The 22651-nt window shown below is 48.2% G+C and overlaps 5 protein-coding genes across 5 annotated transcripts; 2 read left to right on the forward strand and 3 right to left on the reverse strand.

Annotated features, from left to right (window-relative positions):
- Nucleotides 1-238: 238 nt before the first annotated feature.
- Nucleotides 239-1934, reverse strand: F5891DRAFT_1113222 (uncharacterized protein). The gene has a single exon (XM_041363749.1). It carries the CDS (start codon nucleotides 1677-1679, stop codon nucleotides 588-590), a length of 1092 nt encoding a protein of 363 aa, XP_041222980.1. The 5' UTR covers nucleotides 1680-1934; the 3' UTR covers nucleotides 239-587.
- Nucleotides 1935-2121: 187 nt separating this feature from the next.
- Nucleotides 2122-4825, reverse strand: F5891DRAFT_1149640 (asparaginase-domain-containing protein). The gene is made up of 10 exons (XM_041365104.1): nucleotides 4268-4825; nucleotides 4177-4216; nucleotides 3982-4118; nucleotides 3831-3930; nucleotides 3671-3781; nucleotides 3546-3620; nucleotides 3476-3493; nucleotides 3156-3424; nucleotides 2523-3104; nucleotides 2122-2474 (listed from the first exon to the last, which is right to left on the reverse strand). Exons 1-10 carry the CDS (start codon nucleotides 4742-4744, stop codon nucleotides 2298-2300), a joined length of 1986 nt encoding a protein of 661 aa, XP_041222981.1. The 5' UTR covers nucleotides 4745-4825; the 3' UTR covers nucleotides 2122-2297.
- Nucleotides 4826-7310: 2485 nt separating this feature from the next.
- Nucleotides 7311-13191, forward strand: F5891DRAFT_982782 (P-loop containing nucleoside triphosphate hydrolase protein; the record flags this gene model as incomplete). The annotated part of the gene is made up of 28 exons (XM_041377255.1): nucleotides 7311-7473; nucleotides 7523-7984; nucleotides 8020-8335; nucleotides 8384-8492; nucleotides 8551-8586; nucleotides 8719-8810; nucleotides 8864-8998; nucleotides 9114-9141; nucleotides 9203-9215; nucleotides 9265-9307; nucleotides 9356-9421; nucleotides 9472-9793; nucleotides 9845-10004; nucleotides 10057-10086; nucleotides 10140-10323; nucleotides 10378-10440; nucleotides 10491-10534; nucleotides 10591-10712; nucleotides 10759-11021; nucleotides 11072-11103; nucleotides 11153-11222; nucleotides 11280-11316; nucleotides 11364-11501; nucleotides 11548-11631; nucleotides 11687-12243; nucleotides 12292-12637; nucleotides 12687-13047; nucleotides 13157-13191. The coding sequence occupies 28 exons, from the start codon at nucleotides 7311-7313 to the stop codon at nucleotides 13189-13191; spliced, it is 4311 nt and encodes a 1436-aa protein (XP_041222982.1).
- A 6557-nt stretch (nucleotides 13192-19748) lies between these two features.
- Nucleotides 19749-21895, forward strand: F5891DRAFT_1242899 (uncharacterized protein; the record flags this gene model as incomplete). Its single annotated transcript, XM_041369753.1, has 6 exons — nucleotides 19749-20143; nucleotides 20195-20566; nucleotides 20622-20641; nucleotides 20694-20917; nucleotides 20975-21600; nucleotides 21655-21895. The coding sequence occupies exons 1-6, from the start codon at nucleotides 19758-19760 to the stop codon at nucleotides 21893-21895; spliced, it is 1869 nt and encodes a 622-aa protein (XP_041222983.1). The 5' UTR covers nucleotides 19749-19757.
- F5891DRAFT_536989 (uncharacterized protein) lies at nucleotides 21763-22528 on the reverse strand. The gene is made up of 2 exons (XM_041372165.1): nucleotides 22045-22528; nucleotides 21763-21974 (listed from the first exon to the last, which is right to left on the reverse strand). The coding sequence occupies exons 1-2, from the start codon at nucleotides 22391-22393 to the stop codon at nucleotides 21913-21915; spliced, it is 411 nt and encodes a 136-aa protein (XP_041222984.1). The 5' UTR covers nucleotides 22394-22528; the 3' UTR covers nucleotides 21763-21912.
- Between the last annotated feature and the right edge of the window lie 123 nt (nucleotides 22529-22651).

Raw genomic sequence — 22651 nt, forward strand, 5'->3', positions numbered from 1 at the left:
GGATAACAATATATTTCTATACAAGACTATGGCTTCTGCACTGCCATATTTTATACGATTATACACATTGTTGGGATTATAATGTGTATATAAGGGTTTATCATAGATCTTGGTTTTCAGTGATGTAGGGGTGCCACTGAGCGCCACTACCCGAAGCTGTTGCAAATCCGAAATCGTGTGTTCGACTCTGACTGCGCCCATCTCACGAGCATAAAAATAGAGTTCAATCGGACCAAAATTCTATCTCGATCATAATATCGTTGCACAGCACTACGTAGATCTCGCAAGCAAGACCAGAAATTAGCGGTACATGTACTCAAGCACCGTTCCGCGAAGAATTAGATGACTATCAATACACAGTATGACGTGTCGTAGCGCTCGTTAAACGTCGTGAAAATACATAAAAAAGATAAATGCCTCATCCCAAATATATGACGCCTCGTGGCAAATGATGTGAAGCATCGTGGCAAAGGTACGATGCATCGTGGCCGCGGCGAAGATATACGATGCATCAGCAGCATGATACAATGCCTGGCAGCGGAGATTCAATCTCTGCTTCATCAGGGAAGCCAGCACGCACAAGTCTGCTAGCTACAAGCCACAGACAGGGACGACTTCCGCTGGACGAAATGGCCAGAAGATGAATCAGCACGGCGAGCTTTCCAGCTCGAGCGCGAACGCGTGCTACATCGGTCGTTATTTCGCATCATCAATGTGGCGACGAGCTGAGGCATAGTGAGGACAGAGGGCATAGGAGCGCTTGTGGGCGGTGGGGATGATCGTGGTGAGAGCGTGTCAGATGATAGGCTGTGGAGGTTTAGGACTGTGTCGGAGTGTATAGATTGGGATGACTCTGCCTGCGCGGAAGAAGGAATAGACGCATCATGATCACGAGGCATCTCTGGGATGCCATCAGTTACCAATGACCATCCATGTTCAATTAATCGTGTCTGGATCCTGCGTGCTAGGAGCACATCTTGCCCCTCAAGGGTCTGTGCATCAACTGGCGCAACATCCTCTCCCTGAACACAGTCCCACGGATCTGTACTGCAGTTCGATACGAGGCTGCGATGCACGGTAGCGAGGATCATCAAGTCCGCGACTTGGCGCCAACTCTTACGCGACCGCTTGCGCACAACAGGGTCTGTACTCCCGGACCTGCTACTCTCCCTTGACTTGGCCTTTTTATCCCGTCTGGGACTCGATGGCTGGGAGAGCGTGGCAATAGCTTGGGATCGCCGTTTCCGAAGACGGGTTTGCGCAGAGCACGGAGAGGCGGTGCCATTACAGGATGAAAACAGAGCTGATGGGAAAGACTGCGAATCAACGCTATCGGTTGTCCCATCGAACATTTGAACATCCATTACGCTAGCGACATCATCTGCGGGTGACGTGGAAGGGAAGGGTATGACACTCCGGACATCCGGTAGATCGGGGGGAGATGGTAGGAGCGCCCGCGACTGCGAGGAGCTAGCGCATGTCGCTGAAAGGGAAAGGGTGGGTGGGGCTTTGCACGGGCGGGAGGAGAATGGGAAAAGAACGTTATGGTGCTTCGTCGATGGTGAAGACTTGATACGACGGTGCAAGTTGGTTGTGTCGGCGAAAACGGATCCCGCCCGTGTTACGCGCGATGCGTGGTCTCTGACTAGTATTGGGTGTGCTGCCATCGTTAAAGCCATGGTGCTGATTTTCTCGACTCGAACTTGACTCGAACCCGAATTTCAACCCGGGAATCAGTGATCTGATCTGATCGTTGTGCAAAAGTAGTCCAAAGACGGGTATGAGAGAGGTAGCGGGGGTTAGAATCTTCCAGCGATGACCAGCTGCAAGATGAAATAGAGAGAAGAGAAGGTCAGCCCCAATCTTTTCGCCAGCGGAACTCAGACCTTTATATAAGGCGGACTGACCGGTCCAAGGGAAATGTGAAAGGTGTGAAAGACCCTTTTGTGGGGAACACGAGGCGTGCTATCCTCTTAAAGACAAATAAAAATAAACATGATCCCACGACGCGTCGGTCACGTGTGTCGTGACATTCAGCGAAGATGCCGGAACCGGAAACGCATATTTACATGAAGGACAAAACGGGTTTTGAGCCCTACGCTCTGTTGTACTTGGTGTTAGCGCGGCGATACAGGATGCTAGCTTCGGGCTGAGATTTGACCGGATCCGCAGATGCAATCCTGGCCGCGGTATCATCAGAATCAGTCTCTCCAACACGTCTACAGACGACTAAACCATGTACATAACGAAACGAACGAAACGTCACAGGGTTGCAGAGAAAATTTCTCAACTAAAAACTAATCCATAATTTTCGCGCCAGCCTGTCTCCAAATTTCTACCACAGCTTCATCTCCAGCATTAATTGCATTCTGCACTGCAAGTCCCACATAACCAGCCTCGTTCTCCATCCCCCCAAGATTCGCACCTGCGCTCACAAGTGTGTCGACAATGAGACCATGGCCCTGACGTGCAGCCTGCTGACCTCAGCCACTCAAACCCGAAGTAAATTACACGACACTCACATAATACAAGGCAGTGTGTCCCAATCCGTCCCTAAGATGCACTAACGCACCGCTCTCTAGTAATTTCTCGACACACCTCATATTCCCGTTTAATGCCGCGACATGTAAAGGACTCCGTCCACTTCCCGCATCTAGACAACTTACGATACCTCCTGGTACGACAACTTCTGCCGTTCCCTCAGTCATACCGGAATACGAGGCTGTGCCTGCTGAAGTAATGCAGAACTCAAGTCCCTCGACGTCATCCCGCGCAACAGCAAGATGCACGAGAAACGGTAAGAGCGCAGCTTCTGTACTCGCGCGCTCTGCGGCAGTACGACTCCACGGAGCTGCAGCGTCCTGCGCTTCTTCTCCGATCACAATCTGAGGGATATCTGCCTTCGGTGCAGATGAAGAGAGACGAACGAATTGAGAAAGCAGTCCAGACAGGTCTATGTTCACACCATCTAATGACGGCGCCGCAGCCAGAGATGGCACCGGTGGCGTGAGTTCGCCTCTTAGAGGAAGACTTATAAGTGAGCGGACTTCGGCTGCGGTAAGTTCGGGTTTTGCTAGAAGGTAGCTAAGCTTGGTAAGAGCACACTTTCCGATAGTCAGTCAACTAGAATAAAAACTATATAAAAGATGACACACCTCGGGGGTCATGTCCCCGCCGGGAACGACACCAGCTTGAATTAGTGTTTGTCCTGTTTCGTAATCACCTGATACAGACCCTTTGATACACTGAGAGATAGCAACGATGACGACGCCTCTATCACATGCATCCTTGAATACAGCCAGGACATCTGGACGTTGGGAAGCATTTCCAGCACCAAATGTCTCTAGAACGATACCACGTGTCGGCGGGGCAAGAAATGCGCGAGCAGTGGCACCTGTCATGCCTGGGAAAAGACGAAGGGTTGCTGGAAAGTGTCAGGTTAGATGAAAATGTGTCCTGTAGGCTAAGTGCTTACCGACGTGGGGACTCATTTCTTTGGGAGATGTCAGTGATATTGTTGAAGGAGTAGAAATATTAACGCTTTCCTTTGTAGGCTCTGAATCTTCGAAGGCTTGTCTGACGTAGGACGTCATTCCAATTAACAACTATATCTATTCCAACTAAAAAAAACGTTATGACCATTGTGAGGACGATATGTGTGTTCGCGCACCGTTCACAAGAGAGGGAAAATTAGGGCTATGAAAGGCATTGAGGTCGTATGAAGAGGCCTTTGATACTCTATTACCGCGGTACAAGGTGTGATTGAAATACAAGCTGCATTCTAGAACGAATAATAAACTACAGCTGCATGATAAAAATGTTAGAATTACCTGGTATGATATAGTTGCCTGCAATAGACAGTGCGCCAAGAAGATTGTCGACAGCGTCGTTCCGAAGTTGTGAGAGAGGTATTTGAGCTCCGGTGAGGATCTAGTCTCGTCGCATGAGGTTGATCATATTATTGAAGGATGCAAGACGTACAACAGTTTTACCGAGATCCTCGAGCAGGAAGCTGAGTGCGCTGGAAGTGTATGACATGGTATCGGTACCATGTAATACTACGAATGCATCGAAAGAAGTGTAGTTTAGCTCGATCTCTGCAGCTATGCGGATCCAATCTGTCCTAGTCAAGATTGTGAATGGGAGAAACCTAAGAGTAGTGTAAAAGACGAGCACCGTCCATTTCCATGTTGCTACTATCAAGCAGTGGATTCCACTGATTTTGCTAAGCTATTGGCTGAGCGATGAGTATATACGGACGACTGACCTCAAGAATTGCATAGCGTATGCGTTTCGTATGACCGTGTCCAGGAACGACACTTCGGGGAGTTACAAGACTGGGCAGACGTGTCTCATAGACACCATCAGCGACATTTCGACATTCTGGTTGCTCATTCACTCTCTGAATCTGCGAAAATATAGATGGAGAAAGGGTAACCGTGTTACCAATCGGGCGGGAGGACTTGACGAGAAGGGTGGGCTGATTTGATGCACTCGGAGTCGCGACGTTATCTGTGCTGACTGGAGTGGACTTTCCGCTATTGCTCCACTCTCTATAACCTTCTACGGATGCAGCGTTGGAGAAGAGGGAGTCTTGCAAAGGATCATGGAAACGTTTTTGGCTCCGGAGGGTATCGGTGAGGAAATAAGGCTCAGGAACGTAACCTCGTGAGCTGACGAGCATTCCGATGGTTCCGCCTGTGTATATAACCAATACTCTGGCTTCATCCGAACGCATTTCCATTGCGCATGAAGTCGTCGTTGACCTAGTCGTTCCGATTACGTGCCCGTAGTACGTAGCGGTAGTACGTTTGGTGGTGTTGCCAACGTAAGTTAACAAGTTCGGTCGAGTTCCACCTCCGATATATAACTTCCGGTCGCCGAGTCCGATATTCTCGCTGAGGATCGCTCACAGAGCCACGAGAGATACCCATCTTTCTCGCATACGCATGCCAACTAACAACTATCAAAGTTGAATCAAACACCCGGCGTACGCCCATCTTTGATCTATTGCCTAGCTAGGCGGTTTTGATGTCAAAATACACAAATAATCTAGCTAGAATTGATGGTTCGTGCGATATTTCCACCGGTTCATGATCTTTTTACCTCATCGACAAATCATCTCCCATACAGTCTGATCTACATTCTTGGATTGTTCAAGGATACAGAGGCTGAGTTCAGAATTTCAGTTGTGGTCACTGCATAGATGCATGGATCAAACGAGACGCACAATCCAACAATGAATAGCCAAAACGGTTCACAATCAGCTGTGACACGTCAAACATCAGCCATGTCTTCTATGACCAATATGAAGTAACAAATGCCAGTGGTCAGACGATGAGAGGTCTCCCTGGCAAGGTACAGGGTGTTGTGCACCTGCCTGGGGGACGACGCATCATCACAGATTCAAGTGGAATGGGTCACTTGAACTATGAACCTGGAGAGTATTACAGATAGAATATGAAGGGACTCTAAATCTGTGATTAGTGTTCACTATCGTAACATTATCTCCGAACGACAAAACTATTACGAGTGGAGGCACTGGTAGGATAGTGACATTGCGAGATGTAGAGACGGGAGGGTCATCGCCAAATGGACGGGACACACTGATTGGGTGCGATTAGTGGACTGAATGAACGAGTGGCCATGTGGATGGATCCAATGATGGGACGGCAAGAGTATGGAATATCAAGAGCGGATAAACAGTACTTGGTCCAATCAAAACCAGCACAGGTGGAGTGATCAACTGAAACATCAAAAATCGCGACGTGAGGATTTGAAGATGTAAGTCTTATTTGCGACCCCACAAGAAGAACATGCAAGTTTGAAGGGGAATGAAAGATCGAGACGAAAGTAAGACAGATATTAAGAATGAGACTTTCGGCTGAGACGATGGATGTTTGGAACGTTGGGAAGAATTCGACGATGTATACAGCGTTCTTTGAAGTATCGTAGGGAGTGGTTGAGGGAATATGATACGGCTGTGCACAAGGATGATAAGGACAAAAGAAAAATATTTGCCATGATGCGAGGCTGCACCTTCGTTCATGAAAATGAGATCTAATTCAAAGATACTATACGGCATACCTGATAGTCCGAGTCGTTTCGACCAAAGCGGAGGTTGCTGCACGGAGCTCCACTCAATCTCGATGGCATTCGCCCCACTGTGATTGCTCACTTTTTATATGCTCCAAGTCTCCAGCTGCGGCGGTGCTGCGGCCGAGTTTTCATCTGCAGAATCGTGCCAATTAATGAACATTCTGTCAGTCTGCTTGACCACGGCGTGTGTATCGATCTGCCTCTAGACGACCATGACAAGGAATAGATCATGACATTTCGCAATGTGTTCTGTCAAGGTTTACACGATGATTAATAGTACTACTAGTAGTAAACATGAGGTCAGGACATGTCTGGGAGACATACAGATGGTCTGAACTTACCTGAAGTGCATCATACTGATAACGACCTTCCACACTCGCGGATTGGCTGCCATGCGTTTCATGAACTTCGCAAGCCTGTGCTGGATCATCAATTCGAGATCACCGTGATCAGCGCTCAGCTGCGCTTGGTATTGTCAACACATGCCCAACACCCTATGGCGTGGGAAAAGTCCCAACAAGGAAGTATCGGATGTCGGTGAAGAGTACGAGGCATTCGAATTTTCGAACGGTGTTTGCAAGAGAAGGACAACAGTGTACAGAGCATCTCTTATTGTAATCCATCGTAGTAAACATTTGAAGGTCAACGGATTATATTTGCTTGTATGATATAAAATGTATATATGAAGCTATAGGAGATTTCCGAAAAATTAACATATTGCGCCTCTCGTGACTCGTCTGCTTCTATCACAACACGCTCCGTAGGTCCAGCCTGAGACTTGTACCTTATTTCCATCAATCTAGACGCCAACTTTTTGTCGCCATTCTGATATGAGGTGACCCTAGCCCTAGCCGATTTATTTCGGAATGCTGACCTACACATCAGGCTAGTCCCACCTACGTAAGGGTCGTGTTCTTGTCTCAATCTGCCAGTGGGATCATTTGAGGGTCCAAGTTTATCGCTCAAGCGTTCATGTATAGCTTCAGGTTGCATGTAGGTATCGATTTGGGGTGTGCTATTTGCGCCTCAACCTGTTTGGAAATTCAGGCAGAGCGCTGGCTCGACGATATAAGGACAACATCCTAGCTTGCGGAGTCGCTTCAAGCTCGAGGCATTCCTGAATCCTTTGTACCGTTGACACAGCTCAAGTCTAATCCCCAGCCTTTCATACAACCACTTCATCATCACAAGTTGCTCTTGTTCAACAGACCATGTTGGACTTACTCTCAAAAGATCGAATAGTCAACGAGGCAGGCCTCAGAACCGCCTTGCATCATCTGGACACAATCGTTTCAAGTTCAGGAGCAACCGCATTACAAGTTACGGTCAAGCATATGTTGTCGTCACCCTATGTTTTTGCATATATTATTTCTGGTATCTCACAAACTTTTTTTGAGCGTCATCAGCTCTGACTCATTAACAGTTTGGGATCGCCGTGAGGCAATGATCTCACAGATCATGACAGATTTTCCAAGGAGACCCCAAGAATATCCAACATCCGTTGCGAGAACGATGCTAGACAACCTGTCTATGTACTTTCTAGCTTTTCCAGCTGAGTCTCTAGCGACGGATGTCTCTAGGGACATCACCCGTCACAGAGGCTTCGTCGAGGACGCTTTACCTGTACTTTGCGCGTTGACCACTATGAAATTTTCTGGTGCAGGATCGTTTGATGACGAGATTGGTGTTTGCGACGAATCTGATGACGGATTCGTCAAGAAGAAAGTGCCTCAGAAAATGCGCAAGCGCAATCGCCCGAAAGCTCATACGTCTATCGACGCATCTCTCTTCCTGAGGCTTGATGTGGCTATGCCTCTCACGAACGAGGCTGCCGCATCATTGTCTACTCACATTCTTACGAAGCTGAAAAATGCTCTCTTGGTGAGTATATTCGTTGCTTTTTGACGTTTCCCCTGACAGCTCTCCGTAAGTTCTATCTCTCGCTTCTGCGGAGGACGGAATTGGCAGGCGACATTAAAGCCTTACTCCTCCCAAACGTGGGCGAGTCTGCCAAAGATGTTGCGCCTGAGGTTTCGTCAACCGAGGATGTTGAGAGCCCAACAACCCGACCCAAAGCGTACCAAATGGTGCAGCCTATGAAGGCCGCGCTTTACTTTGAGAACGCGGACGGGTTCGGAGAGTGGCGAATCCTCATATCTACGGAGGCCTACAAAAATTTGCGTGAATTGCGTGAATCAGAAAAGAAGATATTCAAGATCATCGTCGGGAAGATCAAGTCTGTCTTCTGATGATTTTCGCTGTAATGATCTCATCGTTACCACAGAGAACTATCGAATGGTCATTTTTCAGACGATAATCACAAGCGACTCAACGGGCCGGATGCAGGCATACCCATCTACGATGCCAAGATCACAAAGGACCTACAATTGGTGGTGAGTGTAATTTCACATACGTTGATTAGAGCAGGAGACGACTGACCTTTTCTCACAGTACCAAATTGATTGTGTTCCTGACCAGGACGGAAAGGTACGTCTTTTTTACATCAGCATCGAGCATGATATTGAGACTGGAGTCCTGACAGTCCGAAAGACAAGGTGAACTGTCAGGAGCAACTACATCCGTCCGTCATTAGCACTCATATGAACTCCAGTAATCAAGGTATACGGTATTTATACGCATGCACAACCTGGCAACATATGGGATGCCTTGGGTAGCCATCTCGCATGCAAGGGCAGAGAATATCGTAGAAGGTGAAAAACTTTCTCGGCTCTTTATGCAATTCAGTGAATCGTTACTTGTGCAGGTGTATCTTTCGGAATAGACCTGTCCTTTCTAAAGACGGCGTGATTCTGCCTGCATCATTCCCATCAGCTGAACCCGAGCCAGAATGCTCAGGAGGCCCACTTAATTTTAGTGATAAGGATATGGACCGAGTTGAGTACTTTCAGTTGTCATTTGTACAGTCATTGATCCATGGCATAGCTTCACACTTTACTCGTGTACGATTTTTCGCCATCCTTATTCAAATTGGTTTCCATCTAACGATTTTCTAGTTTGGAGAAATATGTCACATTCTCGCAAGTAAGCATATAAATACGATTCATAGACACGCAAATATTGACTCGGTAACCTCTTATTTTAGGCGTTCCTGCATAGTGAGTGATCATGTAGTTGGCTCGCCACCTCCTCTTATCTTTCCAAAAGGTCTTATCGCAAACCAAGACGTACAGCACGTCTTTATGCTCACGTGAGTCCTGCCCCAATGTGACGCATTTTCTTATTAATGTCTGTGCAGACCCCAAGAACAAAAGATTGTCGAGTGTACCGCGTCATGTTACGTTTTGGGTCGCAGCGGCACGGGGTAAGTGTCCTGCCCCTAATATGAATAGCTTATTTATCGCACTCAAATAGAAAAACCACGACGATGCTGTTCAAGATTCTCGGCATTCAGCGAGCTTGGGAGATGAGTGCCACCGACATGCCGAAGCCACGCCAGATCTTCGTCACCAAATCCAGAGTGCTCGCTACGAAAGTAGAAGAGTATTTCGCGAAGCTTCTCGAATCTCTGGCATTAGCAGGCTATACCCTGGAGGAACTTGCAAAAACGAAGGCACGAAGTGCTCAGGAGGGCCTTGTTGATCTCGACGACCTGCCCGAATCACAGATGAATATACCGATGAGGTACAGCGGACTTGAGGATAAACACTTTCCTCTTTTTCTAACTTTCGATCGAGTGCGTCCCAATCTGTCGCCCGGACGGTTCCAGAGCTAATCGTTTATGTAGCTGGCGAAAATGATCGCGGCAGATGTCTTGGACGAGAAAGATAGTGCAGGAGCTTTCTTCAATGTCGACGATGCTGACGCGCATGACTGTTTCGTCACCTATGACGTGTTCGCAAATCAATACTGGCCTCATTTTCCACAGAATCTCAGCAAGAATCTCAGTAGTGTCCTTTTCTCTTATGACGACAATAGAGTACTGACACTGCCCATCAGATCCGTGGTTGGTTTTCAGCGAATTCATGGGTGTGTGCTATTTGCATTACATCGACGCTGAAAATTTATGAATATACATACAGGAATCATCAAAGGCTCCGAACACGCATTGACCTGTCCTGAAAGAGTTCTCGATCGCCCAACCTACCTCCTTCTTCCTCATCGTTCTAACCCAAATTTTGCGAATCAGAGGGGAATTCTGTACGACATGTTCGAGTATTATACGAAAATCAAGAGGCAGCGACGTCATCATGATGTCGCAGACCGGTATGACCTATTCCCCTTCTCACCCAAGCAATGTCACGATATATTCCCAAACAGCACGCATGCAATACTCCATGTCTTCAGGAGCAAGAAGTTCCCTGTCCAACAGATCGATTATTTGTATGTGTTATCCCCCACCAATGCATCTTGCGCCTGACCACCTGCACCAGGTATGTCGACGAAGCACAAGACAACCTTCTGATCGACGCACTCTGTAAGTGGCTACTCCATCCTTTGTTGACATAATCCCCTGAGAGCTTTCTGCTATAGTTTTAAGGCAATTATGCAAGAATCCAGACGGTTTGTTCTGGGCCGGGGACACCGCACAGACGATTTCTGCAGGGAGTTCCTTCAGATTTGATGATCTGAAAGCGTTTCTCTACCGTGTTGAGGTAAGCAGACAGGGACTTAGCTCGGGCCTGAATTGATACCTTACAGCAGCAGCAGCAAAATATCTCGGTCAATTCCGCTGGAGCGTGTCTTCGTCAGCCTGCGATGTTTCAATTGGCGATCAACTACAGATCGCACTGTGGAATCGTCAACTGCGCAAGTTCTGTGATCGAACTCATCACAAAGTTTTGGCCCAACACAATCGATAATCTTCGGCCAGAAAAGGGGGTGGTTGACGGGCTGAAGCCTGTATTTTTTACTGGTTGGGATAAAGACGCCGTTGATTATAAACAGTTCCTGTTTGGGGAGAGGTAAGCAGACTTGGACTATACCCATATTTTCCTCCTGAGAATTCTTCCAGCGGCAAGCACATTGAGTTCGGAGCCGAGCAATGTAGAGTAATTGGTTGGGGGTTTCATTCACACACTGACAAGGTATCTAGGCATTCTCGTGCGTGACGATGCAGCACGTCAGAAGTTACGAGACCAAGTTGGTCAAATTGGACTAATTATGTGAGTCGTATTAAGACTACCTTTGCTCTGTGTTTTCCTATTGACATAGGTATACAGGACGCTTTATGAGAGCAAAGGCCTAGAATTTAATGATGTGAGAAAGTTAAGTTGACTATCTGATTGATGTCTGACTTCGGTCAGGTGCTGCTGTACAACTTTTTCGAGGATTCTGCTGTAGATCTCTCGCGATGGCGCGTGGTTCTCAACGGGGTAGACGGTCAAGGATATGCACCGAACTTTGAACGAGACGAGGCGCGATACGCTGGGGTTTGTAGCGAGGTAGGCACACAGATCCTCGAAATGAACTTCGACTTACTTTTATTAGCTCAAACTTCTTTATGTGGGGATCACTCGAGCAAGGAAGAACATATGGATTGTTGACAAATCTGACAGATCGGAGCCGATGCGTGTACGTTTAGAGCAGCGTGTTGGCGTAACTCGATCTGATAACCCGTTCTCCTCAGATATTCTGGACGTCTCGCAATCAGATCCAGAATTGTACCCCCGGCACAGATGTCCCTCATCTAGCCGTCTCCTCGACTGCGGAAGAATGGGCGTCCTTCGGGCGCTCACTATTCTCGCACAAGCGCTACTCGCAGGCTATTCACTGCTTCGAACGTGCCAACCTTCATCGTGAAGCGAAGGTTTGTGAAGCATATGAACTACGAGAAGTCGCACGTTCTAGTGTCGGAGCGCCCTCACTCAGCGACCAAAAAAGAGCTTTTAACGTGGCCGCCGATGCCTTTACTGATTGCGCGGCGACCGCGACAGGAAACCAGAAGCTCCAGTATTATCGTAACTCGGCGGGTTGCTACGTTCGAGCAGGGAATGATCTCAAAGCTGCTAAGGCCTATCTCAATGCTCAAGAGTTCGAGCAAGCAGCGAAAAGGTATCGCAAGGCTGGACGGTTCGACAAGACCCTCCATGTCCTTAATGACCATGGCACGGATATACCTGAAGAGACCAAGACGGAGTTATGGACTGTGTGCAGACTGTTTTACTGCAGCAGAAGCAACGCTCAGTAAGTCTTAGCTCTCCACAATATTTTTATTTAATAGTAATTGCATAGGCCCCCCTTGCCCCTCTTCTCGACATTTGATGAGGAACTCGAATTTCTGGAGGACTATGATCTCGATGACGCTCGTGCCTCACTGCTCGAATCTCACTCGAGGTACTATGAGGTCGCAGAGCTCCACTTGTCAGAGAATAGGCCCTTGGAAGCTGTCCGGGCATTCATCAAGGACGAAAGCAACGTCGATTCTACTGTCCGTGCGGCCGATACTATATTGGAATACTTTTGGCGCAAATGTTCCTTCAGAATCACTGTAAAATCCAATGCTGAACCGATGCAGCATTTCATAGCTCTTGCTGATCAACTAGAGACGAACACACTAACGCCGACCACACGTGATCTAGTACGTATTAGCAGTTTCAAAGTGATCAGCTGGACTGATCGATATCCAGATATCGATGTTTCAAAACATATTGCGCAAAAATCACGAGCCGTTGAGAAATCTTGCGCTTGGCTTCCATCAACAGAACAACCAGCCAGCAGCTCTCCTTTGCCTGGACCATGTATTCTCTCGAACCATAGATATTCGAGCTTTTACGGTCGATGAAATGCGACGGTTCCTTCAACAGTTTCACGCCTATGCGCGACTGCTCTATCTAATTTCGACCTTCCCCGACCCCATGGAGCATAGGGGTATCCGGAGACTATTCTCCATCGTGCGGTTGTCCGGGGACAAGTTTCTCATACCAAATGGAACGTTCCTCCACAACAAAATGATGGAAGTCCGGCAGGGCATCACCTGGGTATCGGAAAGTCCGTCCGGGTATACAGCTTCTCGTAGTAACGTCACCCAGCTGCTACAACGATCCTTTCGAACGATCCTGAAAGACAAAGTGTCGGAGATCGATGCTATGTGTTGCAGATCTCCCGTTTTCTCGCAATGCCTGCAATTCTTGATATCCGGAGTGTGTGGAAAAGATAGCTGTCCTCAAGAGCATGTTGCGGTATCGAAATTGGATCGCCAGTATTACAACAACCGCGTTGCCATCCACATCTGGCATATTCTGATCTTGCAATTCATGTATTCCGCTCACCCATACATTGACCGAAGCAAAAGGTACGCTTGGATGTAGCTTTCATCAAGTACTTACGCTGATTACTTTTTTTTTTTTTTTTTTTTTTTTTTTTTTGCATCAGATTGAGTCCTTTGGGGTCGTAGACCCTATGTTGGACATTTCTCGTCATATGCTTTTCCCTCGTATATGTTTGGTGATATGGTACTGTCGTACTGTGTTTTCGAACGCGTACTCCCCACGCCATCTGGTAGGATGACGCAAGTAAGCACAAAAGGAAGCTGCAACGAAGAAGGTTAGTAGATGATGTTAGGCGAGATGGACTTGCGATTGTTTTGATTCGATCGCGGCATGCTGGATTTGCTACTGGTTCGGGTTGGGGTTACTTGTCTCTACTGGTCCTTCTGAGGTGTTGACAGTGTCGCAGGAGGTGCGGCTCTCCTTTCGTCGTGGAGTAGTTCGGTTGGTGGTTGGTGTTGGTACATGGTATGTGGTGGTGGTGGTGGTGGTACATGAGTTGGTGCTGTTGTTGATTATGTTGGTTATGTTCGGTGTTATGTGCAGGTCGAGTCGAGTCTAATGTAGGGTATGGTAGTATATTATTCAGTGTTTTTACAGCTCACCAAAGGTCGTTTTGAAGCGTCCGGTACTGTTGATGAAGCGGCTGAGATGGGGAATTGCTTTGTCGGAGGTGAGAAGATATGCTAACGAGGTAGCGTCACGTCTTAAAGCATTCGAGAGAGTGTGTCGCTCATGTCGGTATTGGGGGCAGTCAAAGAGGTAATGGTGAATCGTTTCGTTGGTGCCGGGGCATATTGGACAGTGGGGCGTGTCACTTCTGTTGATGCGATGCAGGTGCTGATTGAGGGGGATGTGTCGGGTTCGGAATTGGATGTAGAGGCTGGACGTGCGCTTAGGTAGTCCATCGACGAGCTTGATAAACTTCTCCGAGGGCATGGATGGGTCGATGTTGCATGTTCGGGCGTATCGGGGGGATTTCTCCCAGAGCGTCTTCCACTGGTCGCGCGATTTTGTTTTCTGGGCTGCTCTAAGCGCTGCTGTGCTGCGTTTGAGTTGGTGTCCTCTTAGATATTTGGGTAGGAGGCGTGTTGGGCTATTGTGATTCCTGCCTTGTGCAGCCAATTTGGCTTCTTTGTCTGCTAGTTCGTTCCCTGCGACATTGACGTGACCTGGTATCCACCTTACTGTGAGTTTGAAGTCTTCTTGCGCTTCTTGTCGTTTGGCTAGTCGATGAGTTAGTCGTTCAAATTGATCCGCAATATACCCGCTTCCTGTCTTGTCCATTACTTCGCCGGTTTGAATTGCTGCTTGATTGTCTACTAAAATTGAGGCTGGATAGGTGATGTTCCGTTCTGTGGCTAGGAGGTGAGCTGCAAGAGTGAGTCCGATTAGTTCACCTTCATAGACGGTGTGGTCCTTGTCGCTTCCTAGATGGTACCTTAGCGTGCGTGGGTCCTGTCCGCTCCTTATTAGAGTTGCTGATGCGCCTATTCCACCTCGATAACCGGAGCCGTCGCTGAAGATTTGGATGATGTCTTTAAGGTCCTTCTGTTCCTTTACCGCGTCTTGTTTCGTCTTTGCTATCCTCGTTTGATATACACTTTTCCCTGATGGCCCTGTTGTCGTTTTGACTGGGTCTATTGTTTCCGTGTCGCCTGGAAAGATGCGGAAGGTGTGAAGAAGATTATGTAGGGACGATCGATGACTTTGTACGTTGTGATTAGCTATCCATACGAGTTTCTTGTGTAGCGGGTGGGATTGCGGGAGGGAGGCTAGTCGAACTGTGGCTCGATGACATATCTTTTGCATTAGGAGGGCAATCGGGAGGAGGTTGGCATGTGCTTCTAGGGAGTCTGTTGGGGCAGTTCGCATGGCTCCGGTGATGCTGATGGCTGCTATCCGCTGGACGGTCGTTAGTCGATCTGCAATTCCTTTGGATCCTTTTTGCATCCCTCCTATGCTGTCCTTGAAGAGAGGTCTGAACCAGATGTCGGCTCCGTACGTGAACTTGGGTATCGCTACACTTTGATATAGTTGATGCATGAGTTTGGTGGGGATGCCCATTGATGATCTAGATAAACGACGGATCAGTAGAACATATTCCATACCTTTCGCTACTGCATATGCTGCGTGCTCCTTCCAGGTGAGTTCTTGGTCCACTATAATACCTAGAAAGCGAGTGTGGTGACAGGGTTGGATGATGGTGCCGTTGAGAGTGATAGGGTTTCGTTTTTTGATCTTGCTGCGAGTGAAATCCATTAGGGCGAATTTGGATGTTTCGAACTTTGAGTTGTGCTCTCTTGACCATTGGTAGCCTCCTCCCTCGCGTTCTAACATGTCTTTCAGGATGGCGTGTGTCTCTTCGAATGTGTTGGCTACCGCAATATAGGCTGTGTCGTCCACGAATGCAAGGGCAACCTCTTCGCGTCCTCTTCCTATGCGTCCTTTGGCTATATCCACGAGGTCCGAGTTATATATTAGATAGCAGATCATCGATAGAGGGTCGCCTTGACCAATTCCATTATTGACGGGGAACCATTCGGAGGTGAAGTCGTCGAACTTGAGTTGGGTGCGTCGTCCTGTTAGCATCCGCTTCGTAAATTCTATGAGTTCCAGTGGTAGCCGTCGTTTTCTCATGTTGTGGATGAGTCTGTCAGTAACTGCATTTGGGAATGCGCCTTCTATGTCCAGGAACAAGACTGATGCTACTTTTTTCGATCGCCAGGCGTCTTTAATCGTCGCTTCAAGTAGGTGCACCGAGTCGGTGGTGGATCGTCCCGGTCGCCCTCCAAAGTGATTCGCTGGGAGAAGGTGGTATTTTTCGAGCGTGTGTGTGACTTGACGTGTGACGATGGCCGTGAGGAGTTTGCAGGTGGTGTTAATGAGTGCGATCGGTCTATATGCTTTTGGGATGGAGTAGTCGGCCTTTCCAGGTTTTCGTAGAACTATTGTGGTGAAGTCCTTCCAGGGTTCAAAGTATGTACGATGCGTGAAGACTGCATTAAAAAGGTGAGTGAGGTAAGGGATGAGGGTGGAAGCGTTGCGTTTGAATACTATATTACAGACTCCATCAGGACCTGGGGCTTTGAATGGACTGGTGTTAGTAATGGCTTGTCGGACGTCTCCTTCTTCGATGGGCTTGAACGGAGTGACTGGGTCTGGGTATTTGAAGTTAGCTGGGATGTTGCTTGAGGCTGGAGCCGGCGGGAAGAATGCTTGGGCGAGGATGGTGCTTTTCTCGTCGTTTGTTACTGCTTCTCTGAGTGAACCGTCGGCGTTTTTGACTTGGAGTACTGGGATTCGTGCTTTACTGCCGTCGCTGCTTGGGGTTGTGATATATTTGTTTGCTATCCATATTTCCCGCTGGGTGGCTTCCTCTAGAAACTGTGTCCAATGCTCTTTCTTGGCTTTGTAGATGGCGTCGGATACTTTGTTGCGGAATATCCTGTGTTCTTCGTGTGACGGGTGATCTCTTAGCGCTCGAAATTTGTAGGATAATTCACTCAGCTCGTGTTTTCTCTCTAACATCTTGGTGAGGTCATGCGACCACCATCTTTTAGCATGCGGGTTCGGTCTAGATCTAGGTACTTTCTCCTCGATGACTTCTTGCAGGGTCTTTGCTAGTGCTTTTGCTGCCGTTTGGAATTCGTCTTGGGATGTAAGGATAGCTGGGGGTGGGATCTTTCTTAACTTTTCCTTTAGGCAGATGTCGAATTTTTCCCAGTCGGTTTCGCGGTAGTTGTAGCTTATGGTCGTAGTTGCTTGAGGGAGTTCTAGATCGAGTGTGCTTAGAATAGGGACGTGGTCAGTCTTCGGTGCTCGGAGTTGGGGAGCCGTGTCGCATATGATGAATGAATCCAAGGTGTTGTCAGAGCAGAGAACATTGTCGGGACGGGTCCAGTTGCCGGTACTCGTAGATTGCAGGGTTGGCTTGTCCTTGGGTAACGCTTGGCACATTCCGTATTCCGCCATTAGTTCTAACCACGCTTGGGCTTTGGTTTGAGCGTCTCTTGGTTCGAACAGGTGACGGTTCCGTTCTTCTTCCCATAGCGGGTGGTGACAGTTAAAGTCGCCTAGCCATACTATGTGGTCAGTTGCTGATGGTCGGACGGTCCTTATGTTGGTTTCGAGGTACTGCTGGATTGCTTGAGGGGAGTCCTGTTTGTCGCCATCGTTGTAGATATTAAATAGTGTTAGTTTCCCAAAGGCGCCATCGAATTGGATTACAACTATATCTGTGGAGGGGAAGGGAAGTTGACGCCAGCTGTTAGTGTTAATACGTTTGTTTACAAGTGTTACTGCCCGTGAGCGCTTGTTTTGGGTGTAACGGTGAGTGGGATATACTACATGCCAGTCTGGGGTGACTCGTGTATTACCTTTTGTGTCGATGGTGGGTTCTTGTAAGGCTACTATGTCCCAGTCTCGTGCTGTCGTGGGTCCGCTAAGGACACAGTGTTGAGCATCAGATGAGGTGTTGAGATTTTGCTGCCATATACGCAACCGTGTCGCTGAGTTGTCAGGTGTGTCAATCATTCCCAGTTGACAATGGGTTGGTTTTCTGTCGTGTAATCCAGGGTGCTGAAGAAGTCTTGTGTTTGTTGCTGTTGGTTGTGGCGAGGGGGGGAGCGGTTGTGGGCGAAGCCACGTGATGGTGGTCCACCACGTCCAGATCGGTGATTTTGTCTGTTCGGGTATGAGTCCAGCGTGCGCTGTGTAAGAGGCGGCGGTTGTTCATTCGGTGGTGGTGCAGGTTTACGGTATGGGGCAGGTTTCGGGGGTGCTGCTACTTGGGTCCATTCTTCGTTCGTTGGAAAGAAAGGCATACTGTTGTCAGGGTAGCGTTTATCCATGTCGTCGCATTTCTTCTTGAAGAGAGGGCAGTCGCGACTCCAGCTTGAGTGGTCTTCCGTTTCGCATGACGTACAATAATTCTTGTCATTGGTGGTGCAGTCATTGGAGCGGTGGTTGTTCCCGCAGTTTGCACATGTGTCACCTTTTGCTATGCATTCACGAGCGATGTGGCCGAAGTGTTGGCATTTGGCGCAGCGGATTGGTTCGCGTCTGTTTTTCTTTGGCCAAAGTTTGAGTTGGTAGAAGGTGATGCCGTCTCTGATTGCGGTGTTCGCCTCCATTGGTTCTGTGAAATTGATTAGTACATGGGCTACTTGCTGGCTACTCTTTCTCTTTTCTGCCGGCTTGATCCAACGAGCTGAAGTGAGCGATCCTTTTGTCCAGTTGTTTTCATCCTCTAGCGTTCTAAGGGCAGTGTCGCTTGTTGGGTTGAAAGTGACTGGCATGAAAGGTATCACTACAGGGTAGGTGCGCTCCTTGATTGTGGCGTCTGGGTCGAGGTTCTTCAGGAGGAGGTTTTTCATTTCTTCATTGGTGCGGATGTAGATAACGGCTTCCTTCGTTTTGAATTCAATAGTCATTCCTCCCTGTTTGAATTGTGTGACTGCCTTCATTTCAAGGTCGACGTCGTCCTCTTTGGGTATGGCTGCCAGGGCTTTGTGGACTCTTTCAACGAGCTGGGCATGGGAGCTTTTCCCCGCCGCTAGCGGACAGTTAGCTGGGAAATCGATTAGTAGTTGCCTTTCCTTGATTGCTTCTCTTGCTAGTCGCTGAATTTGTTGGGATTGCTGTGCTGGGTCCTGGTGGGTTGAGTGTCCCGTTTTCAACGTCTTCAACGTTTCGGCGTACGATGGTTTGAGGAAGGGGGAGTCTGATACTTGTGTTGCGAGCTTGTCCACAGAGCTTTGAACTTTCGTAAGCTGGGAGTCTTGAGCTAGGACTTTGGCATTGAGTTCCGTCGTAGCCTTGCTGATGGCTTCTTCTGCTTCTTGGAGTTTGGCTACTTGAGGGGAGATTGATGCTACTACTAACTTGGCTATGATTTCTGCTGTTTCATCGTTAGTTTTCTCTTGCATAATGAAGACTACTGCTCTAATGGCTGTTACGGCCGGTAGTGAGACTCCGCTGAGTTGAGTGACGTGCAGGAGAGTTTCGGTTAGCGTGTTTACGGTGTAGGGTTTACCTTTGATTGATAGAGCGGTGCGCTCGAGGTACTTCTTGCCTGTATCCGCATTGTGGACTTCGTTGGTCAGTTCCATGATTTCCTGAGTAGTTAGTTTGGGCGGAGCCCGTCTATTGGCTGTAGCCATCGGTCCGTTGGTGGCTGGGGTCTCAGCTCGGTTTGAGTCGATTCCTTGGCCGTCTAGAGTGGTTTGAAGCGTGTTTTTGGTGGTTTTTCTTGTTTGTGAGGAGAGGGTAAGTGGCATTAGTTGAATCTAGAGTATGAAGGTTGGTTAGTGTTGGTTAACGAGGCGGTGAGGCGCCGTTGGGCGCCTGGTGGTTGAAGTTTTTCTGGGGTCTTAGTCGGGGTGCCACCTGGTGTTAAACCAAGAGGCGATTGCTGATTACTTTATCAGCATGAGGGACTGGCTCAAGCATCTCTACGAGGCTATCAATCCACCCTTATTCATTCAAGGTTCCCCCGCGGACCTTGACCTAAGCCTGATGCCTCTTCGTTTAGATGGCATGAAAGTGGTGAAGCTCTGGATCTGCGAATCCTTCTACTCGCTCCACCCATTCCATACTCAGGCTGAATTTTTGACGGCATTGATGGGAATAACTAGTTTAAGTTTTGCTTTTGACAGGGACAATGCACTTGCCTATATCTCCCGAGCAAAATGTACGATCTCCGGACCATTAGAACTCTTTCGCAAGAGGGACAATCGCTATATGGTCCTTGAACTGCTTAGTTCTTCCCGAGGAGCTTCCCGTGGCAGCATCTCATCGGGAATTATGTATCTTCTGTGAGCGTTCTTATTGCCTCTACATGATGCAGTGAACTAAGTGCAATTCAGGCATGTTCTCGATAATCGTTTATATGCCAACCTCTCGGTGTTGTGCGACTGTATCGAGGACGTCTGCGGTGCTTTTATAATCAACTGGCGAATTGACCCACACTTGAATGAGTTTCCCCTTCACAACGCCGTGCTTCCATGTAACTGGCTGCTGTTTCCCCACAAGTTCACTACGGAGAAAAAAACCAACCTGTTTTTGATGGGCGAGCTTCTAGATGAGATAGCGAGGCTGGTCGAAGCATTGCGCGTAGAAGCCGGCATGGGTGAGTCTTTTAATTTTTCAGAGATCCGAGATCACAATTGGGCAGATTTCCTCTGGCTGAACTACGCGAAATTTACGCCCATTCTGCGTAATGTTTTCATTTCCCGGATGTGAGTCCAATTTAGTATCCGTCGGCGATGTACATATTGATCACGTGTATTGCAGCTGCAGGGTTCTCTGCCTCAGTACGTTTATTATCTCTTCAATACCCATCCGCTGCTGAATTGTGTTCATTAGTCGCCCATAACATCAGCAATCGCACCTTGAGAAGCAAAGTAGACAATATCATTCTTTCTCTACACACAAACGACCCTCCTTCGAATGGGCATCCAGTTAATTATCGGAAGCTCGTGGATGACGTGGTTAGGTACACGACACCCTTGCCAGGATTGGCACCACCCCCAGACGGTTACCTGCGAGCTCTCCTGGTTTTCGACGACAATAAAGGAGTGGGCAACCTGGTGCATCTTGTCCACAAAACGATGAACCAGTGTGCCCGAGTCTATATAGTCCGACAGCTCGTATACGAGAAGACCATCGAGATCCCCCAGCTTCTTTCATCGTACACAGTGATCACACAGCCTGCCATGATAGTAGAGGCCCCTACCTCCGCACGTCGCGTAAAACATCCCAAGAACCTACCAGAGGTTACGCGGCACAATGAGAAAGAGATGACGGAGCCGCAACCTCAAGAGTTTGAAGGAGAAGAAGAGAGAGAGGAAGATGTCACGGCGAATGCTGATACCGAGACCCGTCAGGTATCGGAGACTTTGGATGAGGCGGCGACGTTGCTTGCACCTGATCTTGACGAGTCGCTACCCACCAACGGACCATCGGTGGAGGAGCAAGAGGCAGCTTGCAATATTCAAAACGTATACCGCCGTTACGTCAGACGCCGCTCGAGTCGTGCAGTCAATGCCGAAATCGATGCGATATTCATGGCATGCCTGAAGCAGACGCAGTCCCCTGAATGGCGTCCGGGTTATTACAGCCTGCTTTTCCTTGGACCGTTGCCTCACCTCCTGGTGTGCTTGGAACGAGGCATTGCTCTGACTCACGCTGCCAAAACGAAGACGAAAGTCCTTTTCAACAAGGAGTCTCATGAAAAGCTTGAAGAGTTGGGCAAGCAGAGAAGCGGGATAGCGTCCGTCTTTACTTACTCGGCAACATACAATGGCTAACACCGTCCTACTTACAGAACGCTCCTCAAGAAGGGATCTAAACTGCGCAAGCAGTTAGAACCTTCCTCATCCACTCATCGTGCCCGTGACATTGATGCACTCAGATCTGGAGTTCTAGAGGTCGAGGAATTCATGCAGGGGGTTCCGAGCAGCATGAAAGATATGCAATCCGACTTTCAAATAGCCTATAAGGGCATTGTCACAAAGAAGGTTCATGCGGGAGAGAAAAAGAAACCCCCTCTCAATGTCGAGGTATGAACGTCTGTTGATTTTGTTCACGTTGTGAAGTCGAGATCGTCTATCATATTATACAGTACGTATTTCCGTAAATCAATGCCTGTGCGCGCGAGAACAATCAGAAACGGGCACAGCTGGGGGGTGATCTAACCCGAAACATCAAAAATCACCTGAGGATTGGAAGACGAAAGCAAGATAGAGAGGCATTAAGAATGAGACTCCCGGCTGAGACGATGGACCTTTGAAACGTTGGGAGGAATTCGACAATGTATACAACGTTCTTTGAAGTATCGTAGTGAGTGGTTGAGGGCATATGATACGGCTGTGCACAAGGACAAGGATAATAAGGACAAAAGAAAAAATATTTGTCATGATGCGAGGCTGCGCCTTGTGTGAAGATGTGATATAGTGAAAGGATACAATTATGATTGGTTCGTCCTGGCTTCTGCATGGATACATTAATGTGTGGATTATCGTCCGCCTTATTATGCGAAAACAGTATCTGCGCGTATGGTACATTGTAAATGTGAAAGAGAGTGACTTCGTTCATGAAAATGATATCTGCATACCTTATAGTCTGAGTCGTTTCGACCAAAGCGGAGGTTGCTGCACAGAGCTCCACACCATCTTGATGGCATCTGCCCCACTGTTATCGTTCGCTTTTAATATGCTCCAAGTCTCCAGCTGCGGCGGTGCTGCACCCGAGTCTTCATCTTCATAGAATCGTACCTGCGCCTCAATAACCTGGACATCCTGTCAGTCTGTTCGACCGACGAC

This window comes from Suillus fuscotomentosus (genome assembly GCF_016647785.1).
Source record: "Suillus fuscotomentosus strain FC203 chromosome Unknown F5891scaffold_47, whole genome shotgun sequence".
NCBI lineage: Eukaryota > Fungi > Basidiomycota > Agaricomycetes > Boletales > Suillaceae > Suillus > Suillus fuscotomentosus.

What these genes read in the sequence shown, in the direction of transcription:
- F5891DRAFT_1113222 (XM_041363749.1), bottom strand. Translation starts at nt 1,679, where the DNA reads ATGGCTTTAACGATGGCAGCACACCCAATACTAGTCAGAGACCACGCA.
- F5891DRAFT_1149640 (XM_041365104.1), bottom strand. Translation starts at nt 4,744, where the DNA reads ATGGAAATGCGTTCGGATGAAGCCAGAGTATTGGTTATATACACAGGC. An exon ending in TAGCAACATGGAAATGGACG is followed by an intron (nt 4,119 to 4,176) that starts GTGCTCGTCTTT and finishes TGACTAGGACAG; the next exon opens with ATTGGATCCGCATAGCTGCA. An exon ending in GCGGGGACATGACCCCCGAG is followed by an intron (nt 3,105 to 3,155) that starts GTGTGTCATCTT and finishes ACTATCGGAAAG; the next exon opens with TGTGCTCTTACCAAGCTTAG.
- F5891DRAFT_536989 (XM_041372165.1), bottom strand. Translation starts at nt 22,393, where the DNA reads ATGTACCATACGCGCAGATACTGTTTTCGCATAATAAGGCGGACGATA. An exon ending in TTTCGTCTTCCAATCCTCAG is followed by an intron (nt 21,975 to 22,044) that starts GTGATTTTTGAT and finishes TCGCGCGCACAG; the next exon opens with GCATTGATTTACGGAAATAC.